This window comes from Saccopteryx bilineata, chromosome 1, assembly GCF_036850765.1.
Source record: "Saccopteryx bilineata isolate mSacBil1 chromosome 1, mSacBil1_pri_phased_curated, whole genome shotgun sequence".
NCBI lineage: Eukaryota > Metazoa > Chordata > Mammalia > Chiroptera > Emballonuridae > Saccopteryx > Saccopteryx bilineata.
In genome coordinates, this window is record NC_089490.1 from 97,331,384 (window position 1) to 97,347,695 (window position 16,312).

Here is a 16,312-nt window from a genome sequence, read left to right on the forward strand (position 1 = left end):
AGTGAAGTCCCGCTCTGAAGGAAGACCTGTTTGAGCCTGAGCAGGAGAGAGGTGGGTCAGCAACTGACCCCATTGGAGCAGAATGTGTTTATGACAGGAGCATGGAAGACAGGGGAATGGCTTTGGATGGAGAGACTGAGGATGGCTCCTTTGAGCAGAAGGTATCTGAGCTGTGCACTGAAGGATTTCAATAGAGTAAAGTAAGTGTCGGGTATTTCAACCAAGAGGACAACTGATGGGAAGGCACGCCGATGGGTATCATCTGAGGATCTGACTTTGTCCAGTGTAGCTACAAAGTCTAGGTGTCCTTGGGGATAATGTAGAGAAAGGAAAGACTGAAAGGGAAGATTTAGTATTACATTATGGAGGCCTTTATCATTTTTTCCCCCATTGATTACAGAGAGAGAGGCAAGAGGGAAGAAGAAAAAGAATCATCACCTCATTGTTCCACTTAGTTAGTTGTGCACACATTGGTTGTTTCTCGTAGGTACCCAGACCAGGATCGAACCCACAACCCTGATGCACTGGGACAACTCTCTATCCACTGATCTACCTAGCCAGCGCCCATTATGGAGGACTTTAAAAGTTAGGCTAACAGGGCTGAAATTATTCTGTTTAGGAGCCCTGGGAAGATTGCACAACAGAATTGTCCTCTGGAGAGATGAATTTGGAAGTCACGCGTAGGGTGGACTGGAGGCAGACAGGAAAATAAAAGCAGAAAGGCTACGTAGAGGTGACTACATCCACCCCATACCCATTTCACACATGGGGCCCTGATGATGTGGGATTTATAGGTGACACCACTACCACCAAAGAACAACACATAACAATAATACAAGAACGTGCACACTACAGAAAGTACAACAGAGGAACAGAAGCACAAACCCCTGACCATTGTCCACACTGTTTATTTTGTGAGAAAAACTTCATTACTGGACACCTTGGCCACTTAAGCACAGTTGGGACCACTTGCCCCAATTTCCCAGGTGACACCCATTTAAAAAGTGCAAATGATAGCAGTAATAGAAAGTTTTATCAGCTGGGGAGGGAAGCAAACAAACGCGTAGGGCATCTTCTGTCCTGCTCCTACAAATTAAAAACCAAGACCTCATCACTTGCCTTCCAGCAGAAACTCTTACCGTTTCCTTTGGTGAGATGGCCCACTGCGTTTCCTTTGTGTGCACTGCCTACATCCCCAGTGCCCAGTGGCCAGGGCAGGGCAGCGGCTGGGATGGAAAACCCTGCCTGAAGCTCTCCAGGAGGCCTTAGCTTTTTTCCACCCCCAGTTCTGCCCGACGTCTCCACCCCTCTGCTTCTGCAGAAAACCTGGGCTCCCTCCTAATGCCCCAGCATCTCCACGTCCCTGTCTCCCACTCCTCACTTTATTCAATGCCTTCTCACACTTCACTTACATGTCACTCTTCTCTGACAATGCATCTCTCTAAAGTTGTACATCTCTCCTCCAATTACAACACTGCTTGTTTCCTCCATTGCTGTTACCTCAATTTAAAAGTGTTCTAGTAAAATATTTATTTGCTTACACGATTATTGATTTCCCTGACTGGAAAAACCAATCAGGAACCAGCCCTTGCCAATTATTCCCAGTACCTTAGCACAATGCCTGCCTGTCAAATGAATATTTGTTGAATGAATAGAGGAATGAATAAATGAGTGAATGGGCCTGGCCTGTGGGTGTGCAATGAATAGAGCGCTGACCTGGAATGCTGAGGTTACCGGTTTGAAACCCTGGGCTTGCCTGGTTAAGGCACATGTGACAAGCAATCAACCAATGAACAACTAAAGTAAAGCAACTATGAGTTGATACTTCTCGCTTCCTATCCTCTCTCTCTACTCTCTGTAAAATCAATAAATAAAATCTTTAAGATAAGCAAATAAAATAATGAGTGAGTGGTGCTGAGTGAGCAGTGAGAATGAATGCTAGCCCTAAGGACGTTAAAGTGTTTCCGTTGCCCCTGCAGACAGAGCAATGTTTGTATGTAGAAACCTGTTTATCACAGTGCTATACCCTCATTGCCTACACAGGCTTGACATTTGCAATAACTGCAGGTTGAATTGAACAAAATCAAATTGAAGGAGACAGATGAGGATTTCACAAGCATGACTGGAGAGCCAGGAGGCAGCCTTCCCGAGCAGACTGGATGCAGATACACTGATGTAGCAGCTTGCAGGATGTAGCACCTCAGGACGCAGGCTCGAGGGCAGCCCAGTGAGGACCGAGAGCTTCATGCAGAAGGAGCCGCATGCAGCACGGGGAGAACTCCAGCCTAGGAGTTGGAAAAAACGATTGTGGTCCTAGATTGCTGTAACTGGGGTATGACCTTGGACATACCACCTCTTCTCTGTGGGCCTCAGTTTGCTCACCTGGGAAAGTGGGACAGACCAGATGATTGATAAGATTCCTTCCGCTGAAACATTGCGTGATGCAAAGTTTGACATTGAAAATACATCCCAGTAAAGGGAAGGTAACAAGCATCGTGCTCTGTCTGGAGGCCTGTGGTCTGTCGCTGACTCGCTCCCGGCTGGGCCACACTCCCCTCACTGTGCACACAGAGACCACGCCAGTCCAGGGCCCCTCTCCTCAGCCAGAGAAGAGCCAGGCGAGCACGGACGGAGACATGCAGCCTCCAGGCTCCCCGTGTGATCCCATGTCCAGGAAAAAATGAAAGGCCAGATGGAGAAGGAGGTCCATGCCCTGGAAGTCAGGGCCCAGTTCCACTAACAGTTGGGGAAAGCCCACTGCCCAGAGTCCTAGAGAGAATTTCCAGTTTGACATTTTCTTCCTCTTTCCTAGAAGTCGAGCAGCCTGTCCCAGGGCCGCCTAGAAAAATCTAATTTTCATAAGGAGGTAGAAGTAAGTTCATATTTCTAATAAATCTGTCTCTGGTCTAGAAAATGCCAGCCATGAAACCCCCTGCCTGGGCCAGGGGTTGGCATTTGCAAGAAATGCAAGTTCTATGGAGTAAAATCAAATCAGCAGGCAGGTCAGGGCTCACAGGAACCGTGGATACCCAGGAGGCAGCCTCCGTGTGACCAATCACTGATGTGACAGGGATGGAAGCTCTCAAGCCAAGGCTGGTTTTGATATTTTTAAATGACAGCATTTCAAATAGTTATATAAGTACCTACAATAATAGCTTCACTTTTGCCTCTTAGCCTACAAAGACTATAATATTTACTATCTGGCCCTTTTCAGAACTTGGGACAACACTGGCCCTAAACCATCTCTGAGTCTCTTGCCTTTGGTGATATTGGAACTGGTCCCATGGTCCTGGGGAGTGGCCCCGGACCTCACCCCGGACTCCACCCCTGAATGATGGTGATGGGGCCAGGGCAGCCATACCCCTCCAGCCCCCTCTTCCCATCTCCCTCATCCCTAATGCCCTTCCTTCTCTCTAGCCCCCCTACCACCACCCCCACTTCAAGGTTTCTAGAAGCTTCCCTTTTCTACTCCATTCCTACTTCATTAAACCTGGGACTTCCACACCCCGGGCTGATGCTCTACCACGGAGCCAACTGGCCAGGGCCGGAACCAGGATTTTATAACACGTAAAGGCCCTGGCCAGTTGGCTCCGTGGTAGAGCATCAGCCCAGCGTGTGGATGTCCCGGATTCAATTCCCAGTCGGGGCACACAGGAGAAGCACTCATCTGCTTCTCTATCTCTCCCCGTCTTACTTTTCTCTCTCTCTCTCTCTCTCTCTCTTCTCTTCTCTTCTCTTCTCTTCTCTTCCTGCAGCCATGGCTTGATTAGAGCAAATTGGCCCTGGGTGCTGAGGATGGCTCCACTGCAGAGCAATGGAGAAGCGGCCCCAGATGGGCAGATCACTGACCCCTAGTGGGCGGGCTGGGTGGATCCTGGTCAGGGTCCATGCAAGAGTGTTTCTCTGCCTCCCTCCTCTCACTTAAAAAAAAAAAAAGCACATGAAAAAATTTTTTTTTCAAAACCTGTTATTGTTTAGGGTTCAGCCTCCATAGAAGCAAAAAAACAGGCAGTGAGGGAGGGAGCCAGAGGCTCTGCAGGGGAGAAGCCATCCTTACCCCAGGGCCCAGGCCAGTGCAGCCCACTCTCCTGCTGGGGTTGCTGCAGCTGGGAGATTATAAACCCAGGGTGGCTTCCTGCTGCAGGGGCCAATAAGCAACATCTGGATAAAAAGCTTGGCTGAGGCCACTTGATCTAATCTCCTCAGGAAGGTAAAGGCTGTGGCGAATCAATGACAGCAGAGAAGGGGAAGCTGGGAAAGGATAGGAGGGGCCCTTGACCTCAGAGGCCTGAGGAAGAGCCTCGACATTCAGGTCCCTTTCCTGCTAAGCATGCAAACGGGTGAACCATAATGTATGGAGTAAAACAGTGGAGCCTATTCCAGAACCACAGCAACAGGTGCACTGAGAGACAGAGACCCTGAAATACCTGCACGGCCTAGCGGCGCCCCTCCCAGTGTCCCAGGAGAGATGCCACGTCACTGGCCATGGAGATGAGAGGCTGCAACAGGGCACAGGATGCCCAACTCCAGGGCTCCCTCTGGAAGCCCCTGGTCCCCTTTGTAAACCTGCTCTACAGTATCCCCTCCTTTCACACAAAATAGGGAGACTCACTCTCTCATTTCCTCCACTGTGTCCCTGAGGTTTGTATAAGCTTGCACTTGTTCACTGGGCATTTAAAGATGCAGGCCATCAGGCACCTGGACGTACCTGAGACCTGGGCACTACTCTCTTTGCGGCTTAAGTCTAAATGAGCTGACCTCCAGATCCAAGATGGTAATTTCTCTGTTGCCTTTAAGGGAGGTTGAGTCTGGGATTGGCTGACTCAGTCCTAAGCACAGGTGTGTACTACTCCTCACATTGGCTTTAAAGCCAAAAGCCATAGAGGGCTTGGTGGTGAGACTGTGTGGAGTTGAGCTTTGGCAAGATGCCCTGCTATTAAGCAGATTGTAAATTATAAATAAATAAAGTGTCTCTGCTCTTCTTTCTTTGCCCCAACAAGTAATGAGAAACAACAGAGCCCTGCCTGCACAAGCCTTCTGTTTCCTCCTCAGAGTTGCTACTAAACAGCTCCTGCCTGGAAATGACCCCCGTCAGTCACAGCCACTGGCCCTACTATTGTGTAGGCATCTTATTTAAATCTGCAGTTCCCAAATATCCGGTTAGCAGATCCTCCCTCGCCCCACGGAGACCTGGGTACACCCTCACAACTAGCCAGTAAGCTTGCTCACTGCTACTGTGGGGGCGGAGTGATTGTGGACCACCGGCCCACCTGGGCAGGGATGTAAAACAACCAGTCTTTGGATAATTCAGCAGAAAGAGCAACAGCAGGAATCTGGAGCCCCACGGGAACAGCTAATCCCAGAGAGAAATCACAGGCAGTGTTACACCTACTGTGATGTTTTTCTACAACCACCCAGTGAAAAAAGAAACAAAGAGATTCGTTCTAAGTTTAGAGATTACTCCTGATAAGGCAGAAACCAGCCTTTAATGTGGACAAGCAAATGCTTCCATTTGGCCTCTGGCTGGCTCTGTCTACCAAAGGGCCGTGCCTCCTTCTCTGCCACACCATGGTTGGCAGGGTTGGTATAACAGGTGCGGTTCCCTCCCTCTCTTCATGACTTTCACACCAGGGCCTCGTTTGTGTAAACAGGCTTTCTGTCGGAGAATCCAGCCTGCTTCTCAGAGCTGTTGAGAGCCAAAGCAAGGAGGGCGTAAAACCTGCAGGCAGAGGGGAATTTAGAAATCCAGCACCAGGAGACCACAGTAGTTTGGGGGGGGGGTAGTCAGGAAGAATTGGAGGGCCTCATTCCAATTCTTCTGCCTTCTAAGCTTCACCCCACTGCATGCTGATGGTTGGTTCTCATACTAACATGTTACAGGGGTGTCCATGTCATCAATGGCCTGAGGCAAAACAATTCACTGCTCTATGAGTCAAAGAGGGGACCCAGCAAAAAAAAAAAAAAAAAAAAAAATGTTGATGATCAAACCATTAGCATTCTAAGTTTTCTAAGAATGCTAATGCTCTGACTCCAAAATCAAAATCAGCAAGTGACGGATTATTTTTCTTTTATTAAAAAAAAAGGGGGGGATGCATCTGCTGTAGAAAAACTAACACTTGCCTCAACCAAGTAACATTTTATTTCCTGGGATAAAAATAAAGAGAACGAATTATCAGAAGCCTTCCTCCAACATCATTAACATGCTTTTCGAAGAAAGTTATAAGAATTGTTTAAGGCGTACAGAAAAAAATCAGACCTGCCTTTCTTCCAGAATATTCCCTGCTCTAGATGCAAAGCACCGATACCACATCCCAGAAAAGAGAGGCTTACCGACACAGGAACCAGAACAGCTGTAACCAGGGTCTCTGGCTCTAATGTAAGTTTCACAGAAAAACATCACAGTAACTCTCTCTTCCATAAATACAACATATGTCTTGAAAATATATCCAAAATATCTTCATCTGAACTATAGTACAAAAATCCACTTACCAGCCATAAAAATATTTCTCCCTACACACAAACATAACCATATGTAAAGCAAATTTGGAACACATGGATGGGGGGGGAGGTTACAAAATCTCTTGGGATCTGGGCTATTTAAAGTCATTTTTGTTTGGGTTATTCCTCTGCTGGGTATAGGAAACTGGCTACAAATACATCCATCTCATAGTGCTCACCATCTTAACAGCTCCTGCGTCATGGAATGTGGTATTTTTTAAAAATAGGCGACCCTTGATAATCATGGAAAAAAGAAAAATGGGGGGATCCAGGGAGAGAGGGAGAGAGGGAAGGAGCAAAAGGAAGAGGGACAGACTTTGGTTATAGGCTGGGTTTGAAATACTCTGTGGTATAATGCAGACACCCAGGTTCAGGAGGCTTCTGCTGTCCCCACCAGTCAGCCTGAATCGCCCCTTACAAATCTGTCTCCCTGCTGGTGTCCAGACAGAGGGCATACAGGGACCTTCGCAAGTCCACGTTGCTCTTGGCCTTGAGGTTGCACTTCTCTAGGGGGCAGCTGCCCCTCCGGGCTCTTTCCGGATTCTCCAGGGACCCCTTGCGGAACGACCCCCTATCCCAGCTGGCCTTCCGCGGGCCTCTGCTGTCCGGCCCTGGCCCCTGGCTCTGGCTTCCCTGCTCCTCCTTGAGGGCCACCTGCTCCTCGTGGTCCGTCTCCCGGTGGTAGAAGTAGTTGAAGTTGGAGACAATGACGGGCACTGGCAGGGCGATGGTGAGGACACCAGCGATGGCACACAGGGAGCCCACGATCTTGCCCCCGACAGTGACTGGCCTCATGTCCCCATAGCCCACCGTGGTCATGGTGACTACCGCCCACCAGAAGGCATCCGGGATGCTGGAGAAATGGGTCTCCTGGTTGTCCGCCTCTGCGAAGTAGACAGCGCTGGAGAAGAGGATGACTCCGATGAAGAGGAAGAAGATGAGCAGGCCCAGCTCCCGCATGGAGGCCTGCAAGGTCTTGCCCAGGATCTGCAGCCCCTTCGAGTGGCGGGAGAGCTTGAAGATGCGGAACACCCGGACCAGGCGGATCACTCTGAGGATGGCCAGCGACATGGCCTGCTGCCCGTTCTGGCCACCCCCGCCCCCGCCCCCTGGCTGTTGCTCTGCCAGCTCGGTGCCCAAGGTGATGAAGTAGGGGAAGATGGCCACCACGTCGATAATATTCATGATGTTCCGAGAGAACTCCGCCTTGCTGGGGCAGGCGAAGAAGCGCACAAGCAGCTCAAAGGTGAACCAGATGACACACGTGGTCTCTACAATGAAGAAGGGGTCTGCCAGGGTCCGAGGCAGGAGAGGTGCCACCGTTGGGGCAGAGGGAGGCGCCCCGGCTCCGCTGCCGTTGGCGCCCCGGGCCTGCCCAGCAGGCTGGTGAGGCACCGGGGGATGAGGAGGCAGCTCGCTTTCGTCCCTGAACTCAGGCAAGGTCTCCAAGCAGAAGGTGATGATAGAGATGAGGATGACCAAGACGGAGACAATGGCGATGGCGCGTGCGGACCCCGAGCTCTCTGGGTATTCAAAGATAAGCCACACCTGGCGTTGGAACCCGTTCCGGGGCAAGGGCTTCTCCTCTTCTTTAATGAAACCCTCGTCCTCTCGGAAGCGCTCCATGGCCTCGTCCCCCAGCTGGTAGAAGCGAATCTCATCTGCGAACACATCCAGGGAGACGTTGACCGGCCTCCGCAGCCGACCCCCCGACTGGTAGTAGTAAAGGATGCCGTCGAAGCTGGGCCGGTTGCGGTCGAAGAAGTACTCGTTCCTCAGGGGGTCGAAGTAGCGCAGGCGCTTGGCGGGGTCCCCCAGAAGGGTGTTGGGGAACTGCGCCAGGGTGCCCAGCTGCGTCTCGAAGCGCAGCCCGGAGATGTTGATGAGGACGCGCTGATGGTGCAGGGCCCCCGCGCTCAGCCCCTGGTCCTCCACCATGCCCGGGTCAGGGTCTCCTTCTCCCTCCTCGTCCCCCGTTGGAAGCTGTCTAGGCTGCGGCTGCTCCTGGAGCAGCGGTGGTAAAGCCCGCCCTCCCTGGTTCGCGCTCCTCTGCGCGCTGCGCCCCTTCCGCGCCGGCTCTTTGGGTCCATCGTTGAGGCCAGCCGTCGAGGGGCACTGGAGCTCTCCCCCTGTGGCTTGGCTGCAATCTGCCCGGGCCTCACCTCTTTCTCTGACGGTCATGGCCCCGCCATTCTCCAGGGGCACCAGGGAGATCTCCATGGCCCTAGGGCCGGGGGCATGCTGCGCCCCTGTCCACCGGTTCCTTCGCCCCCACGCGCAGCCGGCCAAAGCCTCGCGTCCGGCTACTCTCCAGCCGTCAGTCGGGAGCACAGTGGGGCGGGCTGGGGTGGCTGGCGCGATCCCCTCGCTTGGTCCTGACGTCAAGAAGCCTCTGCCCTGCTCTCTGCCTTTCTCTCGGTCTGGCAACCCGTTACCAAGCAGCCAAAAGCTTCCTTCCAGCAGATGCAACCCTCAGCCACCCCTCTCTCTGGCTGCGCGGCGGCGCCGGGCCTCCACCCTGCGCGCACTCCCGCCTCCTCCCCTCTTCCCCTCCTCCTCCCGCCCCCCTTCCCGGGGACTGTGGCAGCGGGTGTCTCTCCGGAGGGCGCAGCTGGGGCCCGGAGCCGGAGAGGGAGGGGGGCTGAGAAGGTCGCAGCCCCACGAGGGAGGGAGGATGGGAGGGAGTGGAGAGGATGGAGGAACAGGTTGTACCGAGAGCGCTGAAACTCCCAGGGCAACCAGATGAGAATAGCTCTGGATTTCAGTTCACCTGGGAGCCCGCGGAACACAGAGTGGACTCCAGAGGGAATGAATTGTCATGGGTTGAAGGGATAAGGCTTTGGCTGAGTCGGATTAAGAGAGAGGAGACGACAGTCCTTTTCACTTTTCTGCCTTGGAAGAATAACGCTCTTGTTTAGGGAAAAATTTCACACTGAAGGGGGCCAGACGGAGCTATGGACCTTGACAGATAGGTAGATGACAGATTATCTATCTATCCTATCTATCTATAGATAGATAGGATAGATAGATAGATCTACGGACCAATGGAGAAACATCTCTCTTCCCAGCTTCTCACAAACCCATCGAAAGGTACCCGGCTGAAACCTTGCAGCGTTCCTTCCCCTGCCCTTGCTCTGGGGAAAGCCCTTATTCCCAGTTCAAACATCAGCAGTCAGCAAGACAGACCCTGCTCTGCTGGAGTCTGGAAATTTGCTGCCTAGTCTCATATCCCTGAAGAGATGCCACCCTCTCCGCAAATCCATCTGCAAAAACCTTAACAGGGAAGGGGAGGAGGGATAAAGAGACCTTGGTGAGAGCTGTTCCTGCCTGGTGGTGGCAGCTAGCAACTGTGTGGAAGTCTGTGCAGGGACGGTTTATACCAGAGAACTAGGGAGGCTGTGTGTGTGTGTGGGGGGGGGGGGGGGGTAAGACATTCCCAGAAGTAGACTAATAACCAACACTTACTTTACTCTATGCTTCACCAGGCCCATTCTCAGCACTGCTGTATTCCTACAACAATCTATTTTGTAAGTACTATTAGTATTCTCATTTTATAGATGAGGAAAATAAAACACAGAGAGATTGACTAACTTGCCCAATGTCATACAAGTAGAAAGTGGCAAAGCTGGGATTCAAACCTAAGCAAGCAGAATTTGGGCTCTTATTCCCTCCACTCCACTCCACTCCACTCCTCTGTAGAAATGTGTAATCCCTTTCCGGATACACGCACTCCCTCCCCCCAGCATCAGGCCCCAGAGCGTTAGTTCTCTCCTGCAAACAGCAGGGGGATGCGAAGATAACATCTAAACTCTTCTGGTTAGCACACTAGGGTATCTTCCCTGGCCGGCTCCTACAGGGTTTCAGTGGGCATCAAGAGCCATGGGCAATATCTGTCAAGGCACTTCTGGTTCCAGGTGGTTGTTGGTTTTAAGTTACCATAAAGTCACTGTGTATTTGATGTGTGATTAGTTTTGTTCCTGTATGTTTTGGGGGGTTTGTGTATGTGTATGTTACAGCCTCTTGTCTGTGATCTACACACAGGGAATGTTTTGGAAACTTGATTCTAGGTTCACCAATATTTGTTGAAATAGCAGGATGTGGACATGTCAGGGTTGGAGAAGTATATGTGCATACGGCTTTTTGAAGCGTACATGAATTTGGCGAGTGTAAATTTGTTCATTGTGTGTGACTTGGTGTGTGTAGCTGGCTGTCCTTGCCAACAGTCATGAGTGAGGAAGGGGCATGAAAGTGAAAACCAGTCTGAAGGATTTGCCGGTTGACTATGGGCCTTGCACTCCCCTCCCCAGACCACTGCCGTTCCTGTTCTTCTTTGGGTTTATGTTTTCTCTGGCTCTGAGGTTGCCAGTCGGGATCAGATCTGCCCCTGGGGAGCCTGGGCTCACTGAGCTCGCACAGGGTGATCTCAGACCTGTGGCCGTTGCATTTTGTTTACTGACTTGTGCATCTTGTAAACACAGGGACACCTTATGGTTCACGTGAGTTCTCCCTGGGCTCCATAAGAGAAAATGTCCTTTGGACCTTGCATTCCAGGGGCCCTCAGGGAGACTGTTCCCTGAAGAATCAGTACAATATAAACAGTCCTGGAAAAGCACATAAGTCAGGCTTCCTTTAATGTGGTATTTTCCGAAATCTGCTTTCCATCCACTTACTAGCTTTCATCAATATCTTGCAAAATTACCTTCAGATGTCACATGTGGCAGCCATAGGCGTACACTGTTAGGGTCTCCCTTAAAGAAAAAACTTGCTCGTTAGCTTCAAGGAGTACAATTAGCTGCCAGCCTCAGCTGTGAGCCCCTTCTGGTTCTGCCTGGCTTTCCTGCAGAGGCTGAGCTGCTCCTGGGCAGCCCTCTGCCAGTGACAGGCACAGCAGGGTTACAAGGACCAGGCTGTGTCTGACCAATGCAGGCTCTGCACCTCGGTGGTCTTTGCTCTGGACTTCCCCACTGGATTAGCTAAGTCTTTGTAAGAAATGCACTGCAGCCTGACCAGGAGGTGGCACAATGGATAGAGCATTGAACTGGGAGGCAGAGGACCCAGATTTGAAACCCCAAGGTTACCAGCTTGAGTGCAGGCTTATCCGGTTTGAGCTCAGGGTCACTGGCTTGAGTGTGGGATCATAGACATGACTCCATGGTCGGTGACTTGAGCCCAAAGGTTGCTGACTTGAGCCCAAGATCACTGGCAAAAAGTCATTCACTCTGCTGTAGCCCCCTGGTAAAGGCACATATGAGAAGGCAATCAATGAACAACTAAGGTGCTGCAACAAAGAATTGATTCTTCTCATCCCTCTCCCTTCCTGTCTGTCTGTTCCTATCTGTCCCTCTCTCTGTCTTTCTCTCTGTTTCTGTCACAAAACTCCTAATCCAACTCTTCTTCCTCCCTCTTTCTTTCCCCAGGAGTCAGATGAGCATCATGGTCTAAAGGTTTCCCCTACTGAGTTCTGCAGGTTCCTTTATCTTTCTTTTGTGACATCCTAACAAAACGTCTTACCCTCCAAACTCCATCTCATTGTCTTCCTCAAAGAGGATACAGCTGATATGTCACAGGACTGAACCAGCTTTCTTCTCCAGCCCTCGAGTCCTAGGAGACAGGCTCCGTGACAGCACTGCTACTGCTTACTAGTGCACCATTGCCCGGGCGTCCTCAGTTCATGTGTGGAGTCGAACTGGAGTGGGGCTTACTTAGACTGTACTTCAAACAAGCTCCTCACTGTCGCTGAGGCTCCTGTCTCAGAGTCACACTCTGAGTAGCAACCTCCTCTCAAACCCCAAATGAAGAAAGGACTATGTGCAGCACCTGAACTATGTCCCCCGGAATGAGATACACAGAGGGGAACAAATGGGAGGTCTCCTTTCAATTCCACACTGGTCCTAACAGACCACCGGAGGATTTGGAAGGTGTGCAGAACTAACAGAAAAGAATATTATTAGAAAAAGTAAGGCATTGAAAGAAAGGAAAGCTGGACTGAGAGGGAGAGGGAAGAAAAGAGAGGAGGAGAAAAAAATCCTAAATTCCACCTTTATTAATCTATTCAAAAATATTTTTTGAGTGCTTACTATGTTCAAGGCATTGTTACAGGTTCCGGGACTAAATAGATGAACAAGACAGACATATTTCCTCTGTGGGGTTATATCCTGGGGAAGGGAAAATACACTGACTGAGCATGGAATTTTACAGTGGTTGTTTAAGTACAATTTTAAGGGGTACCATCTAGAATATGGGGTGCTGTGAGAATAGTGGCAAGCTCAGCCCCACCTAGGACCCAGGGATGCTTTCTGAGGTGATGAATGGGAAAAACAATCAATTCCAGGTGGAAAAGTATGTCCCAAGGCCCCAGGGAGGAAGAGACAGGGCTGGATTGAGGAACTGAAAGAGAGCTAATGTAGCTTGACCTGTGCTGGTGCAGTGGATAAAACGTCGACTTGGAATGTTGAGGTTGCCGGTTCAAAACCCCAGGCTTGCCTGGTCAAGGCACATACGAGAAGCAACTACAAGTTGATGCTTTCTGCTTCTCTCCTACCCCCTTCCTTTCTCTCTCTCCTCTCTCTAAAATGAATTATAAAAATTAAAAAAGAAGAAGAAGAAAGTTAATGTAGTTGACACAGAGGCTGGGGAAGAGTCTTGTGAGATCGGGTTAGAGAGGTAGAGAAAAGCCAGACCATGAAGAGCTTGCTAGGTCATGTATGTTCTCCCAGCAAGATATAATAATAGCCCCCTTTTTCCATCCTCAGATGCTTTGCTTTGTCTCTATAAAGCAGATGTACCAATATGCTTATTTTAATTCTCTCCATTACATATTTTTGCCTCTTCTCCCTCTCCACTCTCCCCATTGGAATCTCTCTCTCTCTTTCTGTGTGTATGTGTGTTTATATACACACATCTGTATGTATCTATCTGTCTACTGATCCCATTTATAAATAGTATCTACTATACCATTTATCTGTCTATAGAAGATAGGTAGGTAGGTAGATCAATCAATTGATAGAGATGATAGATAGATAGATAGATAGATAGATAGATAGATAGATAGATAGATAGACTGCTCACAAAAATTAGGGGATATTTTATAGCTTTATATTCACTTTGAAATATCTCCTAATTTTTGTGAGCAGTATAGATAGATATATAGATGATAGATAGATAGATAGATAGAGATAGCAAAGACTATATTTTGCTCATCTCTGATTTGCCTTAACAATATCAAACATGATACTATGTCCAATTGTGAATTTTAATAAGTATGTGTTGAGTGCAATTGTACTAAGAGAAAGGAGTTCCCTGTAGAGCAGAGAGGAAGAGGAAACTGAGGGATAGAAATTGGACCACAATTTCTGAGACTGGCTACATACCTATACTGATGGTGGAGGTGGGACCTAACCAGGCAATTGTAAGACTCACTTACACAGCAGTTGTAAGGCTGTGTAAGGTAAGTGTTGAACTCACTTACACAGCAGTTTTAAGGCTGTGTACGGTAAGTGTTGAACTCACTTACACAGCAGTTGTAAGGCTGTGTAAGGTAAGTGTTGAACTAAATCTGTTTTGGACCTTTGTTCAGGTTATGTGTTACTGCATTCTCAATCACTACACAAACTGCCCCAACTTTATGAACTAAAACAGCTTTGTGGCTAGAAACAATTTAATAGCTTGGACTGTGCAATTTAATTCCTAAATTGGGATTAGTGTTTGAGAACTAAAGTTATTGTAGCTCTGTTTGTTATATAAGGATAAACAAAAAAAACCATGGAATCTGTTAAAATTTCATCTAAGTCAAGGAGATAAAACATTACAGAACAGGAGGAGGCAAAAATAAAATCCTGTTGGGATTATGCCACTAGTCTCTTCTGTCAAACATCAGTTTTGCTCCTCTGCCTTGGAGAGTGACAGACCTGGGAACCTGGTTGTGAAAGTGCGGAGAGGTTCCACGCAGTAGCCTGGACTCACCCCTCTGCAAACCAGGGAAGGTACTAACTGGCCAGCCTGGGGCCCTGGGCTCACGCTGCTTCTGCTGTTCCCTTCCAGGGTCACTCTGGGAGGCAGCTCTAGGCGCTGGGAGGCCTACACCCACCAACATCCAGGCATGGCCGAGATCTTGGATTTCTTTTCTTTCTTTCTTTTTTTTTTTTCTTAGAGAGAGGATAGAGGGGGGAGGGGAGTGGAAAGCTTCAACTCATCTATACTGCTCACAAAAATTAGGGAATGTTTTATCGCTTCATATTTATTTTGAAATATCCCATAATTTTTGTGAGCAGTAGAGTTGTTTCTCATATGTGCCTTGTCCGGGTTTCAAACTGGCGACCTCAGGGTTCCAGGTCAATGTTCTATCCACTGTGCCACCACAGGAGGTCAGGCTTGGATTTCTCGAGGAAGAGGAGTACACTATGAGCTTTTTCCCAGCCCCTTTCCTATCACTCTGGTAACCAGTTATTTCAGATGACCCCTTTATCCAAGTCTCCTGTCCATCAAAGAGGACCCTGAAGAAAACCACTGCGTCTCCTCCACAAGGGAAGCTGTCACCACCAGACTGGGGAGACGTGTTCTCTCCAAACTCCCCACAGTCCCTTGGTCGGCATCTCTATAAGGAAACATGAAGGGGTTTGGAGTCAGGACAGAGGGCTCAGGACTTCTAGACCAGGAAGGGCCAAGTAGAAGGCGGTATAGTTAAAATACCCCAAAATATCTTTAAACAGAAATTTTTAAGAGGAAAATTTGATTCTTAGGTGCTTGGTAGGCTGGGTCTTACTGCTGAATGTTACAAAGCATGTACTTCTACAGCGCATTACTACAATACTAAACAAGTTATCGCAAGGGTATGCTGTCCAGCAATAATTGGGAATAGAGCAATAATCAGCAAAAGGTTAAAGCCCTCTCTCACCTAATCCTCTCCCCCAGAGCCATTCCCCATACAGATTTGTAGTAAAAACATTTTAATGAGGGGAGCAGCTGTTCTTCCTCTCCCTGCCCTTCCCTTCTCACTTGCCCCTCAGTTCAACACCTTGGGAAGGAAGCCCTGGAAGTGACCTTCCTTTCCTGTTTGACGGAAGCGTCAAAGGCGGGGTAAAGCAAAACACACGTTCCAAACGATGTGGTTGTGGGGTGTGGGGAGAGAATGTGACTACCGTGTTACGAGGTGGGAGCAGGAGAAGAGGTTGTGGGTTCGGGGAGAGGGAGAGATTATGCTTAGACTGACCCAGATCTGGGCGAGACATCAGGCGACCCTTATGACTTCCAGTTTAGAGGGATTAGAATGAGAGGCCATTCACAAATCAAGGCTCCCATCTGGAGCTTGGCTTTTCCCCTCTCTGCCTCCCTCCTTCTCTCCCTTGATATATAATCTAGGAATAAATTCATTAATGGGTCCAGTGCATTTTCAGAGGGAAAACATGGAAAGGAAAGTGACCTAGATGCCCAGGGGTTGCCTCGGTCAGCCTGGTGTTCCTGCCCCCTCACTCTCCTGACTCATCGACAGAGACGCAACGTGGCTCTTTTTCTCAGGCTCTCTTTTGCTCACAGTTCATTGTGTCCTCCCTCAACACCTCTCACTATGCTCTCTGCTTGCATAAGATGAACACCTAACTTCAGAACTGTGACCCACTGGCTCCGTCCGTTATTAGGGTTGCAGGTATTCAAACTGTTTTTTACTGTCTCAGCAACAGCTGCAACTTGATTTTCCAGCTCTCTGCTCAGGAATCCCAATCAAGGAGAGCATTAACTGAGCATCGAGTATTCAATGGCTTTTCCAGCTCACATACTGCCCACACTGCATAAAGATACATTTATGAATTTAGGTTATATA

At 49.3% G+C, this 16,312-nt stretch overlaps 1 protein-coding gene across 1 annotated transcript; it reads right to left on the bottom strand.

The window, feature by feature from the left end:
• Positions 1-6,088: 6,088 nt before the first annotated feature.
• KCNA5 (potassium voltage-gated channel subfamily A member 5) lies at positions 6,089-8,989 on the bottom strand. The gene has a single exon (XM_066261680.1). The coding sequence runs from the start codon at positions 8,716-8,718 to the stop codon at positions 6,913-6,915; it is 1,806 nt and encodes a 601-aa protein (XP_066117777.1). The 5' UTR covers positions 8,719-8,989; the 3' UTR covers positions 6,089-6,912.
• Positions 8,990-16,312: the final 7,323 nt, after the last annotated feature.

Coding starts and splice junctions, on each gene's coding strand:
- KCNA5 (XM_066261680.1), bottom strand. CDS start 8,718: ATGGAGATCTCCCTGGTGCCCCTGGAGAATGGCGGGGCCATGACCGTC.